The 19,206-nt window shown below is 44.3% G+C and overlaps 1 protein-coding gene across 6 annotated transcripts in view; it reads left to right on the top strand.

Moving 5' to 3' along the window:
* Window positions 1-19,206, top strand: part of PIEZO2 (piezo type mechanosensitive ion channel component 2) — a 454,193-nt gene that overhangs the window by 267,572 nt on the left and 167,415 nt on the right. For all 6 annotated transcript variants that reach the window (XM_089305336.1, XM_089305338.1, XM_089305337.1 and 3 more), the window contains exons 6-7: window positions 12,164-12,374; window positions 14,611-14,824. In XM_089305336.1, the coding sequence (XP_089161462.1) occupies window positions 12,164-12,374; window positions 14,611-14,824 (425 nt within the window). The remainder of the gene's footprint in view (window positions 1-12,163; window positions 12,375-14,610; window positions 14,825-19,206) is intronic.

Here is a 19,206-nt window from a genome sequence, read left to right as displayed (position 1 = left end):
GCCCCTTGCCTCTCAGTCTAATGATGTTAACCCCACATGCTTTGATCAGGGGACTTGAAAGCACTGCAAAGGGAAGATATTGATTGGGAAAAGAATGGAAATTGGAAAGAGGTATGGATGGCGAGGGACATGTGTGACGCTTAATGAGTGGAAAGTTTTCAGAAATATCCTTTGGGAGGAGCGCACTGGGGTTGGCTCCGGGTGTAGGGCACGTGTCATGGTGGCTCACACTGTCCCTCCCCTGCTCTGGAGGAACAGAGATGTGTTCTGGTGGCTGTACTCAATTAAGAGAGTCTAGGTGACATCAAATGAACAAGCTGCTGATTTAGTAATGGAGCAATGCCATGTACAAAGAAAAAAGTTGAAAAGAAAGACTTGGAGATTTGACATGGGATATTTTAACTACCAAATGGTTTCAGTTATAAGCTGTGGTAAGACATTGAATTTGTAAAACCAAAGTTGATTGAAATTACTTGTGAATGTTAACCACTAAGGCATCCAATTATGACAAATGACTTATGTGCCTCACAAATAATCAGAAAATTGCCTTCTGTGCTGATTTAAAAAGCAATAAGAGGAGGATACAATTCAATAAAACTATATAAACTAGAAATGATCTTATTTCCTAACATCCTTATGGGTAAAAGCTAGGCACTCACATTGCATATCAATATTCTGCCATTGTAATGTTTTCAGGCAAACATTACAAAGGAACTGGTTGAAAAAAAATTGTAACAGAGTATAGCTACTAGCAGCATTCTGCATTGGAATCTACCAACCACAGAATTTGTGAGTGAATAGAAAATGGATATAAGTATGAAAGTGCTTTTTCTTGTTATTGACTTTATCATTTGAAGAAGTGAATTTAAAATTTAAATATCTGCTTTGATGCTTGACTTTTATTTTATAGTACTTATAGTTTTTCAAATGATCTTACTTCAATAATCACTACTTGATTGGCTTGAGTTTGGTGGAAGTAACCTCATTAACTGCAGGTTCTGAAGTTCTGCAGGCTTAGGACTTTTTGTCACTATTTATAAAAACAAGACAGTCTCTCAGTTATTTCATATCATAGATGGAGAGTAAAGTGTAAATATTAAAAATGGACAGACTTTGAAGTGAGACCTGGAAGCTAACAGGTAGTGGCTGTGTGATGTTGAGACAATTGTTTGTTCTCTTTCTTCTACAAAATGAATAACAATACTAGATCACACTGTAGTGGGTACTAAATGACAATATCAAAGGAAAATCCCCCAACACCTAGTACCTGCTCATTCTGGAAGCTCAGTAAATTGCTATGTGCTCTCTCCATTTTTTTTTCCAAATTTGAGAGATACTAGAGCAATTTCCAGGTCAGGATCCCCTTAGAATTATAGGACTGTGTTCCCTGGTTCTTATTCCAAGTCCTTGCCCTTGTGTGAGATAAGAATTTAAAGCAGATGAATAAATAATGTATGAAAATAAGAGCAGGATTTATTTAAAGTGACAGAGTATGAGTGCAGGTAACTCCATGAGGAGAAAACTCACCATGAGAGGGCCAGAGAGGTACCCACAAGGCCAGAGTGTGGGGGAAGGCAAAATAAGGAACCAAAAGGGATCTCTCTCACATCCAGCAGTCCCTTTACTGAGGCAGGGGGTCGTGCCCTGATTGAATATACAAACAGGGTGGAGTTTGGGCAGGGTTTAGTGTGGGTGAGATTTTCTGAGGGTTTCATGGCAACTCCATGCAGAGGTTCACTTCCAGGTGGTCATCACGGTGTCTCCTCCTTCCCAGTCCTGAATGACATGCAAGTGTTTTCTGGGAAGCTGGGTGTGCTGGGTTGTCATGTAAGGAGGTGGAGCTACAGTGCAAGGCTACACAGAAACTGTGGGAAAATCTTCCAACTCATTCTTCAGGAGCTTACTTCCTGCCTAGCTCCCCCATGTCAGAAACTTAAATTGGACCATGCATTTGAGATTCACCCCCTTGGTGGAAGCCTCCTTCTCTACCCTTTATAGCTGTCAGCCACAGATGGACCACACAGCTTCTTATGAAGAGAACGCTGTCACTAAAGACGCATGTGCTCTGCCATGGGACTAGGGGAGCCTGCGTTGTCAGCAGAGCCTCAGCGGGCTTGGGTTCTGACTCAGGGCTCTGCCTCTGATGGAGAAAGCACAATGCAGTTACCTAGATGCATCCTGAAATCATCTTTCCTTTCTGATCTCATTCAGTTTTCAGAAACAGACTTCGAGCTCCTGTCCCATCTGAAATGAGTTCCAATATCTACACCTTATATATGCCATCACAACAAAGACAACGTTAGCTAAAGACAGCATTAACTAAATTCTAAATGTAGTTCTTTCCAAGTTTGAAAAGATGAAATGCTATTATTATGGGGTTGTTTTCCTTCTCGGTTAAGTTTTCTTGGAGCTAATTTATCTATTAATTTCCATTCTCTTAGCCCATTCCAGGCCATCAGGCAATCTATGAGAAATGGGTGGTGAACGAATCCTGAGACTCAGCCACAAAGAAATATTTCTTACCTATGACAACCTGGGCTCAAATCTGAAAGGAATATACATGGCCAAAATAAGCAGGAGAATTTATTTTATTTTTGAAGGCCCCAACATACTTCCTGCTGCTTATAAATCTTGGCTTTCGTGCTCTCAAATGTTTGGCTTTTGAGGATACTGAAAGAATAGTGTTTGCTGGCACTGTTCCTTCTTTCATTTATCTCACCGAGAAGTGGCAAGATTAATCCACTGTGCCTGGGAGAGTTCCTTTCCAAGTGCAGCATTGTTTTAAAGCAGCAGCTTTTTTCCCTGGAAAAGACCCGCCAGTGTCTAGTAATCATCACTGATTCGATGATGAGGCTCCAGGCCGCCGGTTTAAAGTTATTCACAAATCCAAGGAATCCCGGAACACCCCCCAGGGAAGCCAAGAGGGCATTGTGGGAGGTTTTGCATTGCAGAGAGCAGACTCAACAAGGAAACCACAGGCCTCCGATGCCACGAAGACACTTTCTCAACCAACACGCCTGTGGTCTGGTCTATTTGTTTTCATTCAGAAGCAGATCTACAAATCACAGCTGGGAGAAAGGTTTCTATTCTGAAACCCTTCAAAAAAAAGAGCCGTATTTTAAAAATTAAATTGTAGAAAAGAATTATCTATGCAATAAAATGATAAACAAAAGTTCATGGAAATGCATATTTGAACAACTACACACGAATTGCAAAAGTTGTTGGCCAAAATGAACTTATCTTTTAAATTCATTTTTCCATGAACTCTCTGAAACTCTCTTATATAGTTTCAACAAACTGATGTTACCTGTATATCCCTATATGAATACCTCTTTTTTCACTATTTCACAAGTTTCGAGAACTTATTTGTATTGTTAAGCAAATAGGAGTTATATTTTATATATTGTTTAACATTTAGACAAACTTCTGTTGAATCAAATGTTCACTCAGGCAGGAGTCAGTCATAACCTTGTATACATGAATGGGCATCTCCTTAATCATCTAACACATGAAATTTGAAGGAAAACAAGAACATTCCAGTGGGAAGTCATCTGCCGTCTGCTAAAAACCAAGGACCGCAGCATTAGCCTCCTGCTCGTGTTAATTTGGAAATTCAAACTGAACCTCAAAACCTGCGCTCTGCAAGTCCCTTAGGCTCTCAGGGTGTCTGCCCACTGCTGTCCCAGAGCCACCTGGGCCGCAGCTCCAAGGTCTATGTCCTGATAGGGTGGCATTCAGCATTGCTCAACTCTAACCTGAGATGTAGTCCAAAGTTGCCCACTTTAAATTTCCCAGGTGCTATCTTTCAAGCAGGCAGAGGAGAGCATTTGAAATGCGGAACTTGTCAGAGTGGCAGGAGGCTGGGCTGCTGCCCGGTGGCCCTGCAGATCTCACACTCCATGACTTGTGATGAATCAAAGCTGGTGTTCGTGGTGGTTCTGGGGGCACTGCTGGTGCTGCTGTCAGTGACAGAGGCATGTCTTTTCGGCTTCTCAAGGTCACTGTCAAACTGAGCTGAACCTCCTGTCCTGTGCATCTTTGGATGTAACACACCTGCCTGTTGTCTTCAGGAACCTTTCAGGATTTGTCCTGGAGACTTAGTGCACTTTGGATGCAGGATAAGCTTTATTTCCCCCACTGTCTTCTCACCTGGTCGCCAGCTGGGATCGGAGATGCCCACTCTTCCAGCCCTCTGGCAATGACACACCTGGAGAGTAGGGCTGGCCACCGTGGATCAGAGGAGTCTGTTTTGCACAGAAAGACAGGGACATCATTATGGACAGTATGTGCTTTGAGTGAGCTTTGCCTAACATGGACTGGACGTGCATCTTCTAGCAGAAGTAACTGAATGAATTAGCAATTAGGGAGTCAGCTAAAATAGCTTTAAAATATGAAAATGAAGCTCTTTCATATTAAGGACAACTTCACTTTTATTTCCTCCATTTGGTAACTCATTGAACAATATTTAACAGTGCATACTTGGTCTTTATCTTTTACAAGGAATCAAATATCCAAAGGAATCTTTTTCCTTTAACAATATTTCTAGATCAATATTTTGGAAATTCTCAGAGTATTTTCTTCTGTTCCTGGGATCACTGATAGATGGTTTCATGTATTTGAGTTGCAAATACCAACAAAACACCCACATTGGAAACCTGGAAAGGGAAATTACAGAGCCCCAGTAACCGTTGGATGGTGTGGAGCAAGCCCTTGACCTGGGGGGAAGGAGCCAGAATGTCTGCATCTCCACGCCATCCACCCTCCAAGGAAGTAGTACCACTCAAGGAATCCCAGTCACTTTTTGGTGCCTTGTCTTCTTTAAGCTGAGAATACTCCTGAAATGGAGTCATCACCTAATGAATATAAATATGTTCTTGGTATTGCTTTCAAAATGGTCCTATGTCTGGGTATGGGAGAGACAGCCCCCACCCCTACCTCCATGTATTTTTTCTGCTAACTTTTCCCTTGCACTTCATACAAGCTCTGCTCATCATGTTGCTCAACCCAGAAACTCTGGAACAACCTTGGATTCCTTGGACCTCTTTTTCTGTCCACCAGTAAGTCCTCTGGGTTCTGCCTTCAAATTCTGTCTGAACTTAGCTCTGTCTGAACCCATGGCCATGCTCCTCAGGAAGCAACCACTGCCTCTCAACAAGATCCAGAAAGAGCCCCCAAATGTGTGTCCACACTGCCAGTTTCTGTTCTTATTCTATCCCATGGATACCATACATGCCATCTGATTATTCTTGAAAAATGATAAATTAAATTATGCCACTTTCCTAGATAAATCATTTCTTTTTTCTTTGGATTCCCATTAAATTGTTAGAGCAACAACCAAGCCTCATAACCATGATGCTTGAGGTTCTATACGGCCTGGCTGCATCCTGCTTTCACATCCTCACCCATCCCTGTGTCATGACCAGTACCCCCTCTCTGTGCCCGGATGGGACAACTGTTCCCCTTCATGGCTCTGCCTTGCACTTCCCTCTGCTGTAGACACTATTCTCCCAGTTCTCTGCAAGGCTGCCCCCTCATTTCCACAGAGGGAGGCCTGACCACCTTTCCAAAACAGGCTTCCCAGTTCATTCCCGATCAGCAGGCTCCCTTTGTTCACATCATAAGCTGTTTCCTTCTGGTACCTCTGTGCCAAGGGCCTGCTGTGTGCCGGGATGGTCAAGATAGTTTCCAACATGGTTAATTTCTCTTGCTTTGCTTGCCAAGATCTCCATCCTTTGCATCACATTTACCTTGAGAATAACTGGAATAGGGCATTCCAAATCCCTGTAGTCAGCTTTGTAATCTCTCTTCCTCTCAACGTCCTAAGGATCTTATGTTCTCATTTTATAGACAATTACACATACTCCCCCTGAGTGACTACAAAGCCACTGGGGTTCTGTGGAGGATACTCATGCGTATCCCAACCTGGACCCCAAGCTGGCCTGGAACAGGGCCCAGGCTCACTCAGTAAGGAAGTGTTGAGTGCAGGGAAGAATGGATGGAAAGGCAGGAGGTTTTTGACCCCCAGGCACTTCCAGCTCTACTCTAGTTCTTGACATTGTCATAGCAAAGACATGAAGATGTGAGTTTTGAGTGATTTCGAAAGACTGCTTTTGTCATCAATTCCTGAACGCTGGATTTCTGGACAAAGTACCGGGGCATGTCATTTAGGAGAGTTAAACTTAGCTGACTCTTTTCCAAGAGAAAATGGGTGGTGCAGGGTCAGTAATATTCTCTGGAACGGAGAATAATGAGTAGATGATCTAGGGGTGTGTGTGAATGCTGATTCACCTTTACGGTATTGCCGTCAAATGATGTTTTTAAAGTAAATCTTAAAGAAAGTAAAGAATTAAAATAAATGGCCCGTCTGATTTGGCCAGTCTCCATTGCTTTGCATTCCCCTTTCTAACTGTGTTCAGATGATGTCCACGGACTGATGCCGTCTCTAACTTGGTGATTTAACTTGAAGTGTTATTAGAAGTTCTGAGGCAACCTGGAATATGCTCTAGACCTATGCGGGAAGAAGCTCAAGGACAAGGTGGATATATGTGGAGGAACTGGGACTGCTTTGTTTTGTTTGGCTTTGTTTTGAAAGCCCGGTAAATGCTGTAGTTACTAGCCTGACTAATGGCTGTCAGCTAACTCGGTTAGTCTTCGCCTGCCATTTGCTAAACGTGCCTGCTCCCTAGATACAGGATTTGACAGCATCCACACACTCACTATTCCAAAAGAATCAGGGACCTGTTTAAACTGTTCTTGGACATTTGGAAAAAGCATCTTCCCAAAACAAGTCTAGCAACCAAATCAAATATTTGCTTTATCTGAGAAAAACTTCTCACGTTATGCTTACGTAACACCCGTGAGAGCACACAAACACGGCCACCTTCCCCTCTCTGCCTTCTGGCTTTGCTCGGAACACGGGACTAAGGTTTCCCTTCTGCAGTGAGTCAGCCCCCTTGCCTTTTCCTTCCTAAGCTCTTCTGTTGAGACGAGCCCATTCTGTTAAGATAAATTGTTAACTTTGGATAATAAACAATGATAAACAACTGGTGACACTTCAGAAAAATGCTCTCTCCCAGATGATAGGGCTCCTTACATATAACTTTGGTGCACTCCCATAATAATGTTTTACAAAGCTTGGTTTCAACCATGAAAAGGAGGAAAATGTATACAGCAGCATGCAAAGCTTTGGTCTGGGATCTGAAGTTTGGAACCTAAAGAGGGAGATAAAATGCTTCAATATATTTTGCACTTAAGGGAGTAAGCTAGGAGAGGATTCAAAGTATTTTCAAATTGTGACTGTTTAGCTGAACTCTGACATGAAACTCATTTATCAGAGGTTAGCAGCACCAGCCTGGGCATGAACTCTACACAGCCTGATTCTGAATCACCAAGGGGAGCGCTTTAATCACACGGATGTTCCGTTACAGTGAAATTCAGGAATTCACTCCCAGAATTTCTGATTCAGGAAGTTTGAGGCTGAGCCTGGTAATCTATCCTCTTAAAGTTCCCCAGATGATCTTTGGGAATTATTTCAACCCAGACTCCTTTAGTGCTTAGGAGGTAAGAACACATAGACATTCGGTTCTACCAGAAATAACTTATTCCATCTCCTGTGTTCAGATTGGATGGAAACGGTGCCTAAAGGGCTGATGCTGTGGTCTGACGGTACTAGGACTGCTTCCAAGGTCAGGAGACTGTGTAGGGCGGGAGAGCAGCTATGCCTCTATAGTGCATTTAGATCCCATCCAGGGCAGAGAATAGGGTGAACTTGTGCAAAGTTGACTCCATAACCTTTGGGACCTCACCTCCTGAAATGAGAGATGCTGCTCTCGTGAATATTTGTTATTGAATTGGAGAATCAGCCTCTTGTTTTGGTATTCACTTGATGTTATTTTATCTTTAGTTGACGAGGTGTAATTGTGTGTATTTCTGAGGTACAAAGTGTCATTTCAACACCTGTCCATGCTGTAGAATGTGCAAATCGTCCAATGAGCATGTCTGCCACCTCCAGTACTATTTCTTTGTGTTGAGAAGATTTGAAATCCTCTCTTTGGGCTGTTTTGAAATGCACAGTGCATTACTCAGAAATGTAGTCACCACAATAGATCACCAGAAATCTTCTTCCCAGCTCCTGCCTACCGCCAGTCCCTGGAAACCACCACTGTACCCTCTACTTACACTTTTAGATTTCACATGTGGGATCCTGTGGCATTTCTCTCTCTGTGCCTGGCTTATTTCACTTAGCATAATATCCTCTCCATTTGTCCCTGTCATAGCAAATGCCAGGACTTCCCGTTAAAGTCAGGAGCTTGCAAAGAGGTGAGATAAAGGGCTTAGAAGTCTTTATATCAGTTTTAAGATTTTGACATAGACAGGAGTTGTATGTAATGTGTTATTTGATTGACTTTTAAAACTGGAAATGAGCTCCAAGGGGTTAACACTTGAGTGATAGCCACTCCTTCTGTTGCGTTGTTCCAATGCAGACACACACAGTGACTCTAGGGAGAAGGCTGCTTGTTAGTAAACATGGTGGAGTGAGCCTGTGCTCTGCCAGAGTCTCCGTGTTTATTCTTCAGTAGATGAATCATTTAGGAGGAAAACGCCTGCCTGTTAGTAAAACCAGCCTCGACGTGACTAATGGCAATTCTGGCCCCAACCTACTGGGACAGCAGGGGCTCTGGAGTCTGGCCTGCCCCACTCACAGCTCTCTCTCAGCTTAGCAGGTTTAAAAAGTGGTTCCACCGAGGGCTCCAGGGATGTGGTATGAAAACGTTGGGAGGCCCGAAGAACAGTGGTGTGTTTATGCAAGCCACAGGGGCCCCAGGCCTGCTGCCCAGAGGTCAGCGAGCTGCGTTTGCATAACCTCACAGAGGCTCCTTGACCAGAGATTTCTGTTTGATTTAATCTCCATCCATAGCAAGTCTATAATTGAATAAGAAGTCATTTATTATGAAAGTTTCGAGTGTGTTTCTGACTATGACCCAGGCAGTCCTCACTGCATTCTTGCTTTGTTCAAGTGCAGGGATGAAAGAGTAGACCAAACTTGTCTGCTAGAGGGAGATGGTTGGAGTGTGGCTCTACCTGTGGTTTGTGGAGAGAAGCCCTAGATGCCCAGTCTGTGTCTGCACAGTGGTGTGGGTGTGGCCAGTGACTCGGTTCCTGCAGACAGCACAGGCGAAACCAGGGAGCAGGCATGACAGCCAGGCCATGAGAGCTGGGGACAGGATCTGTTGGGGTGGAAACAGCTTGTCCCAGGCCAGGACAACCTGTGGATTCCAGTTCCCCAGGCTATCCCCTGCCCGTGATGCTTGCAGACAAGGGCACATGGATACTGTTGGGAAGGCAGAGGGGTGGCACCGTGATCAGCACCCAGGAGAGAAGCCATGTCCCTATTCTGTCCAAAGAACCTTCTCAGACCCCTGACATTAAACACTGCCCACATGCCAGTGAGTCCCAAACCACCCACTCCAGCTCTTGCCTGTCTCTACCCGCTGTGTGTCTGCTGCTCTGTCCACCTGCTTGGCCCTTCCAACAAGTACGCCTGAAAGCTGGTTCAGAATCAAAATTCCTACGACAACGATGTCTACTGTAAGCCCCCTTCCTGTGCCTCTCCTAGCTGTCCCCATCTTATCAATGAAGACAACAGTGTAGCAACTACCTCTTGATTCTCCTCTATCCCCTCTCCTGCCACATCAAATGTGCCAGCTATCTGTGCTGGCCGGACATCCAACACACACCCCACCCCTGACCAGCTCCTCTCTCCCTGGACACAGCCCTAACCTCAGAGTTGCTGCTCAGCTCTGCTTGTCCTCAGGCAGCCATTGAAACAGCTTGTGAAACGCATTGCCTCATGCCCTGTAGCAGATGGAGTGATTTCAGTTCAAGGTCTGATAATTGCAGGTTCAAGAGGAATTAAGGACGGAGAATGCAACGGTGAGTCTGGCCGACTCATTAGGGAGTTTTGCTCCAAGAGGCAAATGTGGGTGGAGGGCTGTGTTGGTCTACGGTGAGATAGCCAGGGTTGTTTGTTGGGGGAGAGGGGTGGGGGAGGAAGGTGCTAGATTGCTTGCAGGGGAGAGGGGAGAATGGGCTTTTGCTCTCCTGAGAAGATGGGCTCTGGTCACCATTGCTAGTGCACCTGCAGCTTGCCCAGTTAAAGGAAGGTGGAGTGTAATCGAGGCAGGCAGGCTGTTAGAGGTTGTCTGGGCTTCTGGCTAGAGTTTGGTGCTCTCTTCTTGTGAGACAGGCAGGAGAGTTGTCTGCTGCTGAGGAGGAGGAGGGTGAGGAAGAGGTAACAGTCCTCTAGAAGAGTGTAAGCGGGACACTTGTCTTGCTGAGCACACCGTACAGCCTCCAACCAGCTCTTCCATCTACCAAAGATGCTCTTTCCTGGGACTTGCACTTGGCACTGACCTTCTGATCTTGGCTTAAATGTCTCCTCCTCAGAGAGGCTTCCCCGGCCTTAAACCTGAAATAGCCCTGCAGCCAGACATAGCCTCTCACCCTGTTGGGCTTCTTGGAATAGCATTAGTTGCTGGGTGATACCCAGGTTGGGGCTTTTCCCCTGCTTCCCTGTTTATTGCTGTGTCTCTTACCAGAAATACATGGACATGTTTGGCCCTGTATAGAGAGGAAAATGTAATGGATAAGTATGAGATGTTCCTTCTGCTTCAGCAAAAACATCTAGAAATATCCTGCTAGGGAATGGTAGAGCCCAATTTACGTATATGAACTTGAGTTGGCCCAGGACTGAATTCCTGTGTGTGCATGTGTGTGTGTGTGGATATGTGGGGGTGGGGGTGTGAATGTGTGTGTGTGTGAGTATATGTGGAAGTGAGCATGTAAGTGTGAGTGTGTGTGTGTTTGGGTATGTCAGTGTGTATGCATTGTGAGTGTGGAGGTAGGAGTGTGAATTTATGTGTGTATGAGTGTGGGTGTATATGAGAAGTGTGTGAGTGTGTGTGTATTTGTATGTGTATGTGTGAGTGTGTGTTTAGTAGGTACAGTAGGTAGAGGGCTGTGGAGGTGTCTCCCGGAGCCTTGATTCATCATAGCCAACCCAAGTCACCCATGGTCTGTCCTCTCCTTGGCCAGTAGAAGTGATCTGAAGGTCACTCAGCCCCCTGGGCCTGCCTTGCTCCTGTGAACTGAACTACAGTGTGAACCAGACATGACCAGTGAACACTGTGGGAATATCTAAAATGAATGTCTCAAGAAAGAACCTTTAAAATGTCGACCTGGACAGGCCAGGTTTCCTTCTTTACTCCTTGACCAGCGGTAGCCCTGGACCTGCCGAGGCTCCCGGCTCTGCAGCGTGGGAGGCTGGGGATGGGACATCTAGGGGCCCTCAGATGTCGAGCATCTCAGCCAGACTCCCGTCGAATGCGGTGATGCCTTCTATTCATGATTCCTTTTTGTAGAAATCCAAACTCTAACCCTTCCAGGCAAAGATTCTAAATGGGCACAAACATGCCCTGTTCATGCTTTAAAAATGAACCATAAAAACACCTGAGCCCACCCAGTTGAAAATGTTGCATGGGAATAGATCTCTCCTCCCCAAGTCTCCCATGACAGTACGGAGGTCTGAATCGGCCAGCAGCCAGCCCGTGTTTCAATGTCTAAAAGGAAGTGGCTGCTGTATCTCTATACAGGTAGCCAAGACCAACCGCTCATCCTCCCGAGTCAGGAAACAGTGAAATAGCGAACAAAGGTAAACTTCCAAAGGAAGAAGTATTTCCCAAACTCCGATTGCCCCCACCCCTGCCACCCCCGGTTACAACCACAGAGAGCTTCATCATACCCTCTGCGGATTCAGTGGCAAACTGAATTTGAGGATCCAAATCCAGAGAAACCAAAGCTGCAATTGCTAGTAGATGTTTCAGAATTTCTTCTACTGCCTAAAAATCAAGAGCACCTGCGAGACATGTCCTTAGGGACCCGCGGTGAGGGATGGTCTCTGTTTGCCTCTTCAGGAAAGATCCAGGGGACTCGGGTTCAGGCAGGGACTCTCAGAGACTCAAAGGAACAGGCAGAGAGGCGGTCAGCATTTTTTTGGCTGATTCATGAAGTCTCCCTCCCTGGCTGACCCATCAATTTAGGAAGCCTTGAGTCCACTGGATGGGTAGGCAGCCATCGGACTGGCATGTTTTCTGGTTTTCTTTAGGCTGGAGGAGAGAAAGTGGATCCAGAAGAGGCGCTGATTTACGACGAGGAATTTGATGGAGGTGATGGTGCCGAGGGGGAGCTGGAAGAAAGCACCAAACTAAAACTGTTCCGCAGGTTCGCCTCCGCGGCATCCAAGCTCAAGGAGTTCATTGGCAACATGATTACCACCGCGGGAAAGGTGGTTGTGACCATTCTACTGGGCTCCTCAGGTGAGCGCGCCTAGCACGGGCCTGTGCAGATGAATGGGAGGAAGCAAACAAGGGATGTGTCTATCCCACGACCCCAGATCACAACTAGCCACACACGCAAAGCACACGAAGAAATGATTTTTCCTGTTCCGTCCAAATTTTGATGTTTTTGGATGGTTTCTATAAACCTCTGTAAAATAATCATTTTTCTATATTTCCTAAGTGACCTCACTGGATAAGTTTGGGTTAGAATAGCAACTCCTCCTCTTCCTTAGTGCCCTTGCCTGGTGATCTGCTCCAGGCAGCTGCCTGTGTGCTCCCACCACAAGCCACGCCTGAGAGTTCTGAGAGCCTGTTTACATTGGGTCATTCGTAATCTTAATTTAACTCTCCAGGATATACTATTTTTCATCTGAAACAAGATTGTGATCTTCCAGCACAGACACTCACTTCCTTGAAATTTTGGCCATGGGCTGCTTATTCCATCATAATCTTATCTTGATCTTTTCCCTCCCTCCAGTCGGCTGCTCACCAGTGTTCTGGAGCTACTGATCTCATGAGTGTAGACTCATTCCAGCTGCTTAGTTAAAATTGGAAAGATGAAACGGTTTAATTTTCCTAATAGGAAAAAGAGAGAGAAGGAACATAGAATTTCTCAAGAAATAAAATTTAATTTATATATATTCTTTTAAAGATGAATTTGTTCGCTGTGGCTCACTAGGCTAATCCTCCACCTGCGGTGCCAGCACCCCAGGTTCTAGTCCCGGTTGGGGTGCCAGATTCTGTCCCGGTTGCTCCTCTTCCAGTCCAGCTCTCTGCTGTGGCCCAGGAGTACAGTGGAGGATGGCCCAAGTGCTTGGGCCCTGCACCCCATGGGAGACCAGGAGGAAGCACCTGGCTCCTGGCTTCGGATCGGCGCAGTGGGCCGGCCGCAATACGCTGGCCATAGCGGCCACTTGGGGGGTGAACCAACGGAAAAGGAAGACCTTTCTCTCTCTCTCTCTCTTTCTCTCACTGTCCACTCTGCCTGTCAAAAAAAAAAAATGACTTTGTTTGAAAGATTACCGAGAAAGGAGGAGAGACAGAGACATAAAGAGATCTTTCATCAACTGCCTCACTTTCCCGATGGCCACAACAGCCAGGGCTAGGCCAGACTGAATCCAGGAGCCAGGAGTTTATCCAAGTCTCCCACATGGATGGCAGAGGCCCAAGCACTTCGGCCATTTTCCAATGCTTTCCCAGGCCCTTGGCGGGGAGCTGGATCAGAAGTGGAGCAGCCAAATCTCAAAGCAGCACCCACACAGAATGCTGGTGTTGCAGGCAGTGGCTTTACCCACTATGCCATAACCCCAGCCAAACTCATTATTTTAATAGGCCATTTCAAAATACTCAGCAAAAGTACTTTAAGAGACACATAGGACTGTGCAGTTAGCTTGGTGATCAAGATGCCCACATCCCACACCAGAGTACTTGAATTTGAGTCCCTCTTCCTGCTCCTGATTCCAGCTTCCTGCCAGTGCAGACCCTGGGAGGCAGTGGTGATGGTTCAAGTGATTGGGCCCCTGACACCCACCTGTGAGATTTGAATTGAGTGTCTGGCTCCCAACTTCAGCCTAGCCCAGCTTCAGCTAGTGGAGGTATTTGGGGGGTGAGTTATAGGTGGATGCTTTCTCTCTCTCTTATTCGCTCTACCTTTCAAATAAATAAATAAACAAACAAGCAAACAAACATATACAATGGGACTAATTCATTTAACACCCCTCCCCCTTTTGGTGATAAAAAAAATCCAAATTTTGTCAGATAAGAGGAGAAACTTTGCCATAGTAAGTAATGTTATAATGACTTGTAGTTAACTAAGGAAAGAAAATCTTTACAAGAAAATAATTTCAGGAGAAGTTGGAGTGGACAAAAGTAGATTCCTGAAAAATTTGAGGGGAAAAGCAGAAATAAGGAAACATGCAAGTAAATATGGAAATTTTACTGGTCTGAAAAGTGGATTTTATTCAGTTCAAACCCACAGGCAGAATACAAAGTATTCCCTTGTAGCTACAAATTTATCACTTCACATATGACTTTCATAACAATAAATAGAATATTAATTCTGATCATAAAAATGAATTAGGATTATGGCTTTTAAAACCTGACCCATCCATGAAGACATACAAAGGAAATTCACATGCTTCCCAACTATGACATGTACTGAGCAGTGAGTTTCCAGCCCTACCCATTTGTCATGATTGCATTTCTCCCCCCGTAGGTATGATGCTGCCATCTTTGACGTCGTCTGTATATTTTTTTGTGTTTCTGGGTCTGTGCACCTGGTGGTCCTGGTGCCGGACATTCGACCCATTGTTGTTCAGCTGCCTCTGTGTTCTGCTGGCCATTTTCACGGCTGGACACCTGATTGGACTCTATTTGTACCAGTTCCAGTTCTTCCAAGAAGCAGTACCACCCAATGACTACTACGCAAGGTAAGCAAAATCTCTGAGACATTCCAAAGAGCACTTGCTGCCTCACCCCCACCCCATGACCTTGATTGGACTTTGTGGATTGGCAGGGATTCTTCTTGATGGCATCTGGTGTGTAGAGCAAAGACATGGCGGCTGGTGGGGAGGCAGGGGAAACAGTCTAGCGCTTCAGTTGGATTGGATCGCAGTCTGGAAAGCAGAAGAGGCTCTCCCAGGTGGAGGTACCTCTGGGATGCAGACAAGGACAGGGCTCTGCTGTTTGTGGCAACTGGAACAGACAGGGTCTCCACTGAGGAAAGAGAGGCAGCGAGAACCTGGTGCACAGAAGAACAGTAAGGACAACCATCCCGCCTCCAAGAGCTCGCAGGCCAAACAGATGAAGTAGAATTAAACATAAAAATAATAATGAAAGAGACATATCTAATAATTCACCTCAATAGAAGGTGACATCACACCAATCCCTAATTGTGAAAATGGGAATTAATGGTAAAGAATCCAGCATTTACTAAGATGTTTTAGAAGGAATTTATGGCCATTCTTAGTTAATAAGGGAAAATACCTTCTTCCAGGATATAACAGCTAATGAAAGGGAAAGGATTAAAACAAGTAGAAAATTATTCCTTATCAGTTCCTTGCTGACATGTTTGATTCTGGCCACAGCCAGAAGTCACTACTTCAAAAAGTTGTTGGGGCAAGAAATGTTTGTCCAGTGACAGTCTAACCTCACTGATCGTTTTCTAATTGCAAGGGAAAATTATATGTTTATAATAAAAATCAGTGCCATAGCAAATTGTTCAAAGTTAACGTGAACAAAAATTGAATTACCAGACATTTCACTCCTTTCACTGTGATGCAATGTGTGATGTAGATAGCCTTTAGACCAAACCCAGTGTAAAGGAATCATAAAACATAGGCAACAATCTCAGTGGCTCCATAAGAAAGATAACACCCAGAATGTGGATTCTAGAAGGCAAATGTCTGCTCTTCAAAGTATTGAAGACACCCAGCAAACTCATGTGAAACACATCTCTAGAAAGATCCTGGCTCAACAGTAATCCCTGGACGGCATCTGTGGTTAAATGGGGGAAATTTCAGTATTCATTGGATATTAACTCATAGTATGGTTTTGTGGATATCTGGAGAAATGGTCCACCTGAGGAATATTTTAGGGATAGAGTGTAATACTGAATGCAACTTTCAAAAGGCTTAGCAACAAATGACAGAGAGAGAATTATTTAAACTGGTAATCAGTACGGAGTTACCGATTATTCTATTTGAACTTTTCTTTGTCCTTGGAAAAGTTCATAATTAAAAGTTACAGAAAAAGAAAATGAATAGAAATGGCAAGAGAGGATGTGAATGTGAAGTGAAAATTGTGGCCCGAATTCTCTCGGCAGAGATCCTGGAAACTGTGTGGTACTTTTGATCTTCCCGCTGAGAAATGAGGAGCCTGTGCTTTATAGGAACAAGAGTAACCATATCACACCAGCAGTACAGGTCTGCATCCTTCTTTGAAGGCATCCAATGTGGCTTCTGTGTGATGGAAAATCCAAACATGGATGAGTATACAGGCCCATTTACATTGCTTTGATTGGGTCATGTATAAAATCCGGATATAAAAAATTCATCAATCAAATCCTAAGCCCAACTAAATTCAGTAAAAATAAAACTTGGTGCCTGACACAGACACACACACACACACACACAAATGCACACACACACACAAATGCACACACATAGCCTTCCTAATTCCAAGTCACTTTAGCTGAACCGATTGCATTAACCTGGACATTAAAGAAGTGTAATTCACTCTCTTGAGAGAATAATGTTGTAGAGGCATACTAAACATAAAGCATCTTTTTAATGGTACATATTCACATTATATTAAATTTTAGGCAGGACAGAATAAATGCTAAATTTGAGTATAGACATTAGTTCTAAAATGCATCTTTAAATTATTTTTGGATGTTTAATTTTCAGCTTATTGAACACATTAAAAAACAAATGATTTGGACTGTTGTAAGGGCTGACTTCTAGGGGATGACTTAATTGGAAATGTAAATATCCTCTGCTGGGCAGTAGTTTTTTAGTTTGGGTTTTTTGGGTAGTTTCCATGTTAGTTTAAGGCTCTTTTCTGCCATCTAGGGGCAGATAAGAGAAACTACAAAGAATGTTCCCGACTGCCTTGAAAACACTTGTCTGGATCAGGGAAATTTTCTGTAAAGGATCAGCTGGTAAATACTTTAGGTTTTGCAGGCCATGGGATCTCCGTAACTATTCTTTCAGAAGCTGCCACAATGCAAAAGCACCCGAGACAGGATGTGGAAGAATGAACGTTACTGTGTTCCTGTGAAATGTTGTGTATGGGTACCAAAATTTGAGCTTCATATTCTTCTCACATTTTATCAAGTATTGTTTCTATATTGATTTTCCCTATTATTTAAAGTGTTTAAGGTAGCTCGTAAACTGTTCTACAAGAGGTGTTGAATGGGACCTGGCCCCTGGGCCATAACTGGCCCTTCTGTGACATAGGTAACAGTGGTCTGATAGCGTAATAACTTTCTGTATTAGGTTTTCATTTGAATGGTTACATACTTAGAAATGCAATTTCAATTTATTATAGACATTTTAGACAATCCCTTTATAATTTTTAAGGTGTGTTACTATCATCTCGTAGAGTAAGTCATTAGAAGTTGGGTTGCTTATCAGTGTACAGAAAATTTGAGTTAAACAATGCAATAGATAAACTCCCTTGCTGTAGTCCCCTCCTCCATTAATTTGGTGATGGTGGTGCATTGCATTTTATTCTTTTAAATCATGGAAATTAATAACTTTAAAACAGTTGCTTTTTCCTCGGGCATAATTTCAATGCATTGTTACTGACCCCAAAGTCTGAGCTGGAAGAAAGCAAACTGCAGTTAAGCAGAAAAAAATTATCATGTGTGGGCATTTTTCGCTAATATTATGACCATGGAGTCATTATCCTTTATCGAAAGCTGCCCTTAATACATTCCAAGCAGATTTGTCTTCTCATAAGCTTTCACATGGGATAACTGGTGAGAATTATCCTTATTTTTACAAACACTGAAATTTTTTGTCATTAGTATAACCGATGCTTGTAGGTGGTTATTTGGAAAAATGAAATAAAGAATAAGGAAAAACATTATAAAAATGTAATTCATCAATTCTCAGCCTTTTGGCTAAGATCAAGTGTATAATGTAATCCAAACTCCCAGAAATAAGTATAAATTTCTTTTTAGTCTGTATCCTTCCAGTGTGAGAGGCTATCAAGAAGTCTGTGGATGGGCCGGCATCGTGGCTCACTTGGCTAATCCTCCGCCTGTGGAGCTGGCATCCCATATGGGCGCCAGGTTCTAGTCCTGGCTGCTCCTCTTCCAGTCCAGCTCTCTGCTGTGGCCCGGGAGGGCAGTGGAGGATGGCCCAGGTGCTTGGGCTCCTGCGCCCGCATAGGAGACCAGGAGGAAGCACCTGGCTCCTGGTTTCAGATCGGCGCAGCACCAGCCATAGTGGCCATTTCGGGGGTGAACTAACGGAAGGAAGACCTTTCTCTCTGTCTCTTTCTCTCTCTCTCTGTCAAATAAATAAATAAATAAAAGAAGTCTGTGGAAAACAGAATTAAGAGATAAAATTTTTTGGTGCAAAGCTTTTTGAAATTCATGCATATAAGAGATTTCAGGCCGGCGCCGTGGCTCAATAGGCTAATCATCCACCTGCAGTGCTGGCACACCGGGTTCTAGTCCCAGTCAGGGTGCCGGATTCTGTCCCGGTTGCTCCTCTTCCAGGCCAGCTCTCTGCTGTGACCTGGGAAGGCAGTGGAGGATGGCCCAAGTGCTTGGGCCCTGCACCCACATGGGAGACCAGGAGGAAGCACCTGGTTCCTGGCTTCGAATCAGCATGGTGCGCGTGCTGCAGTGCACCGGCCACAGTGGCCATTGGAGGGTGAACCAACGGAAAAGGAATAACACCTTTCTCTCTGTCTCTCTTTCTCTCTCACTGTCCACTCTGCCTGTCAAAAAAAAAAAAAAGAGAGAGAGAGAGAGAGATTTCAAAAAGTTCATGAAACTGTATATTCTGAAAACACCTGCTTAGATTTCAAGTTTATTTTGCAGCTTAATTAAGTTATATTTTTTGGAGATTTCTTTATTTTACTTGAAAGTCAGGGTACCCAGAGAGAGAAGGAGAGGCAGAGAGAGAGAGAGAGAGAGAGAGAGAGAGAGAGAGAGATCTTCCATCCGTTGGTTCACTCCCCAATTGGCCACAACAGCGGGAGCTGTGCCGATCCGAAGCCAGGAGACAGGAGCTTCTTCCAGGTCTCCCTCGCAGGTGCAGGAGCCTAAGGACTTTGGCCATCTTCTACTGCTTTC

This window comes from Oryctolagus cuniculus, chromosome 10 (assembly GCF_051225735.1).
Source record: "Oryctolagus cuniculus isolate XC-2025 breed Fujian yellow rabbit chromosome 10, ASM5122573v1, whole genome shotgun sequence".
Classification (NCBI taxonomy): Eukaryota; Metazoa; Chordata; class Mammalia; order Lagomorpha; family Leporidae; genus Oryctolagus; species Oryctolagus cuniculus.
This window is presented reverse-complemented; position numbering and strand designations above follow the sequence as displayed.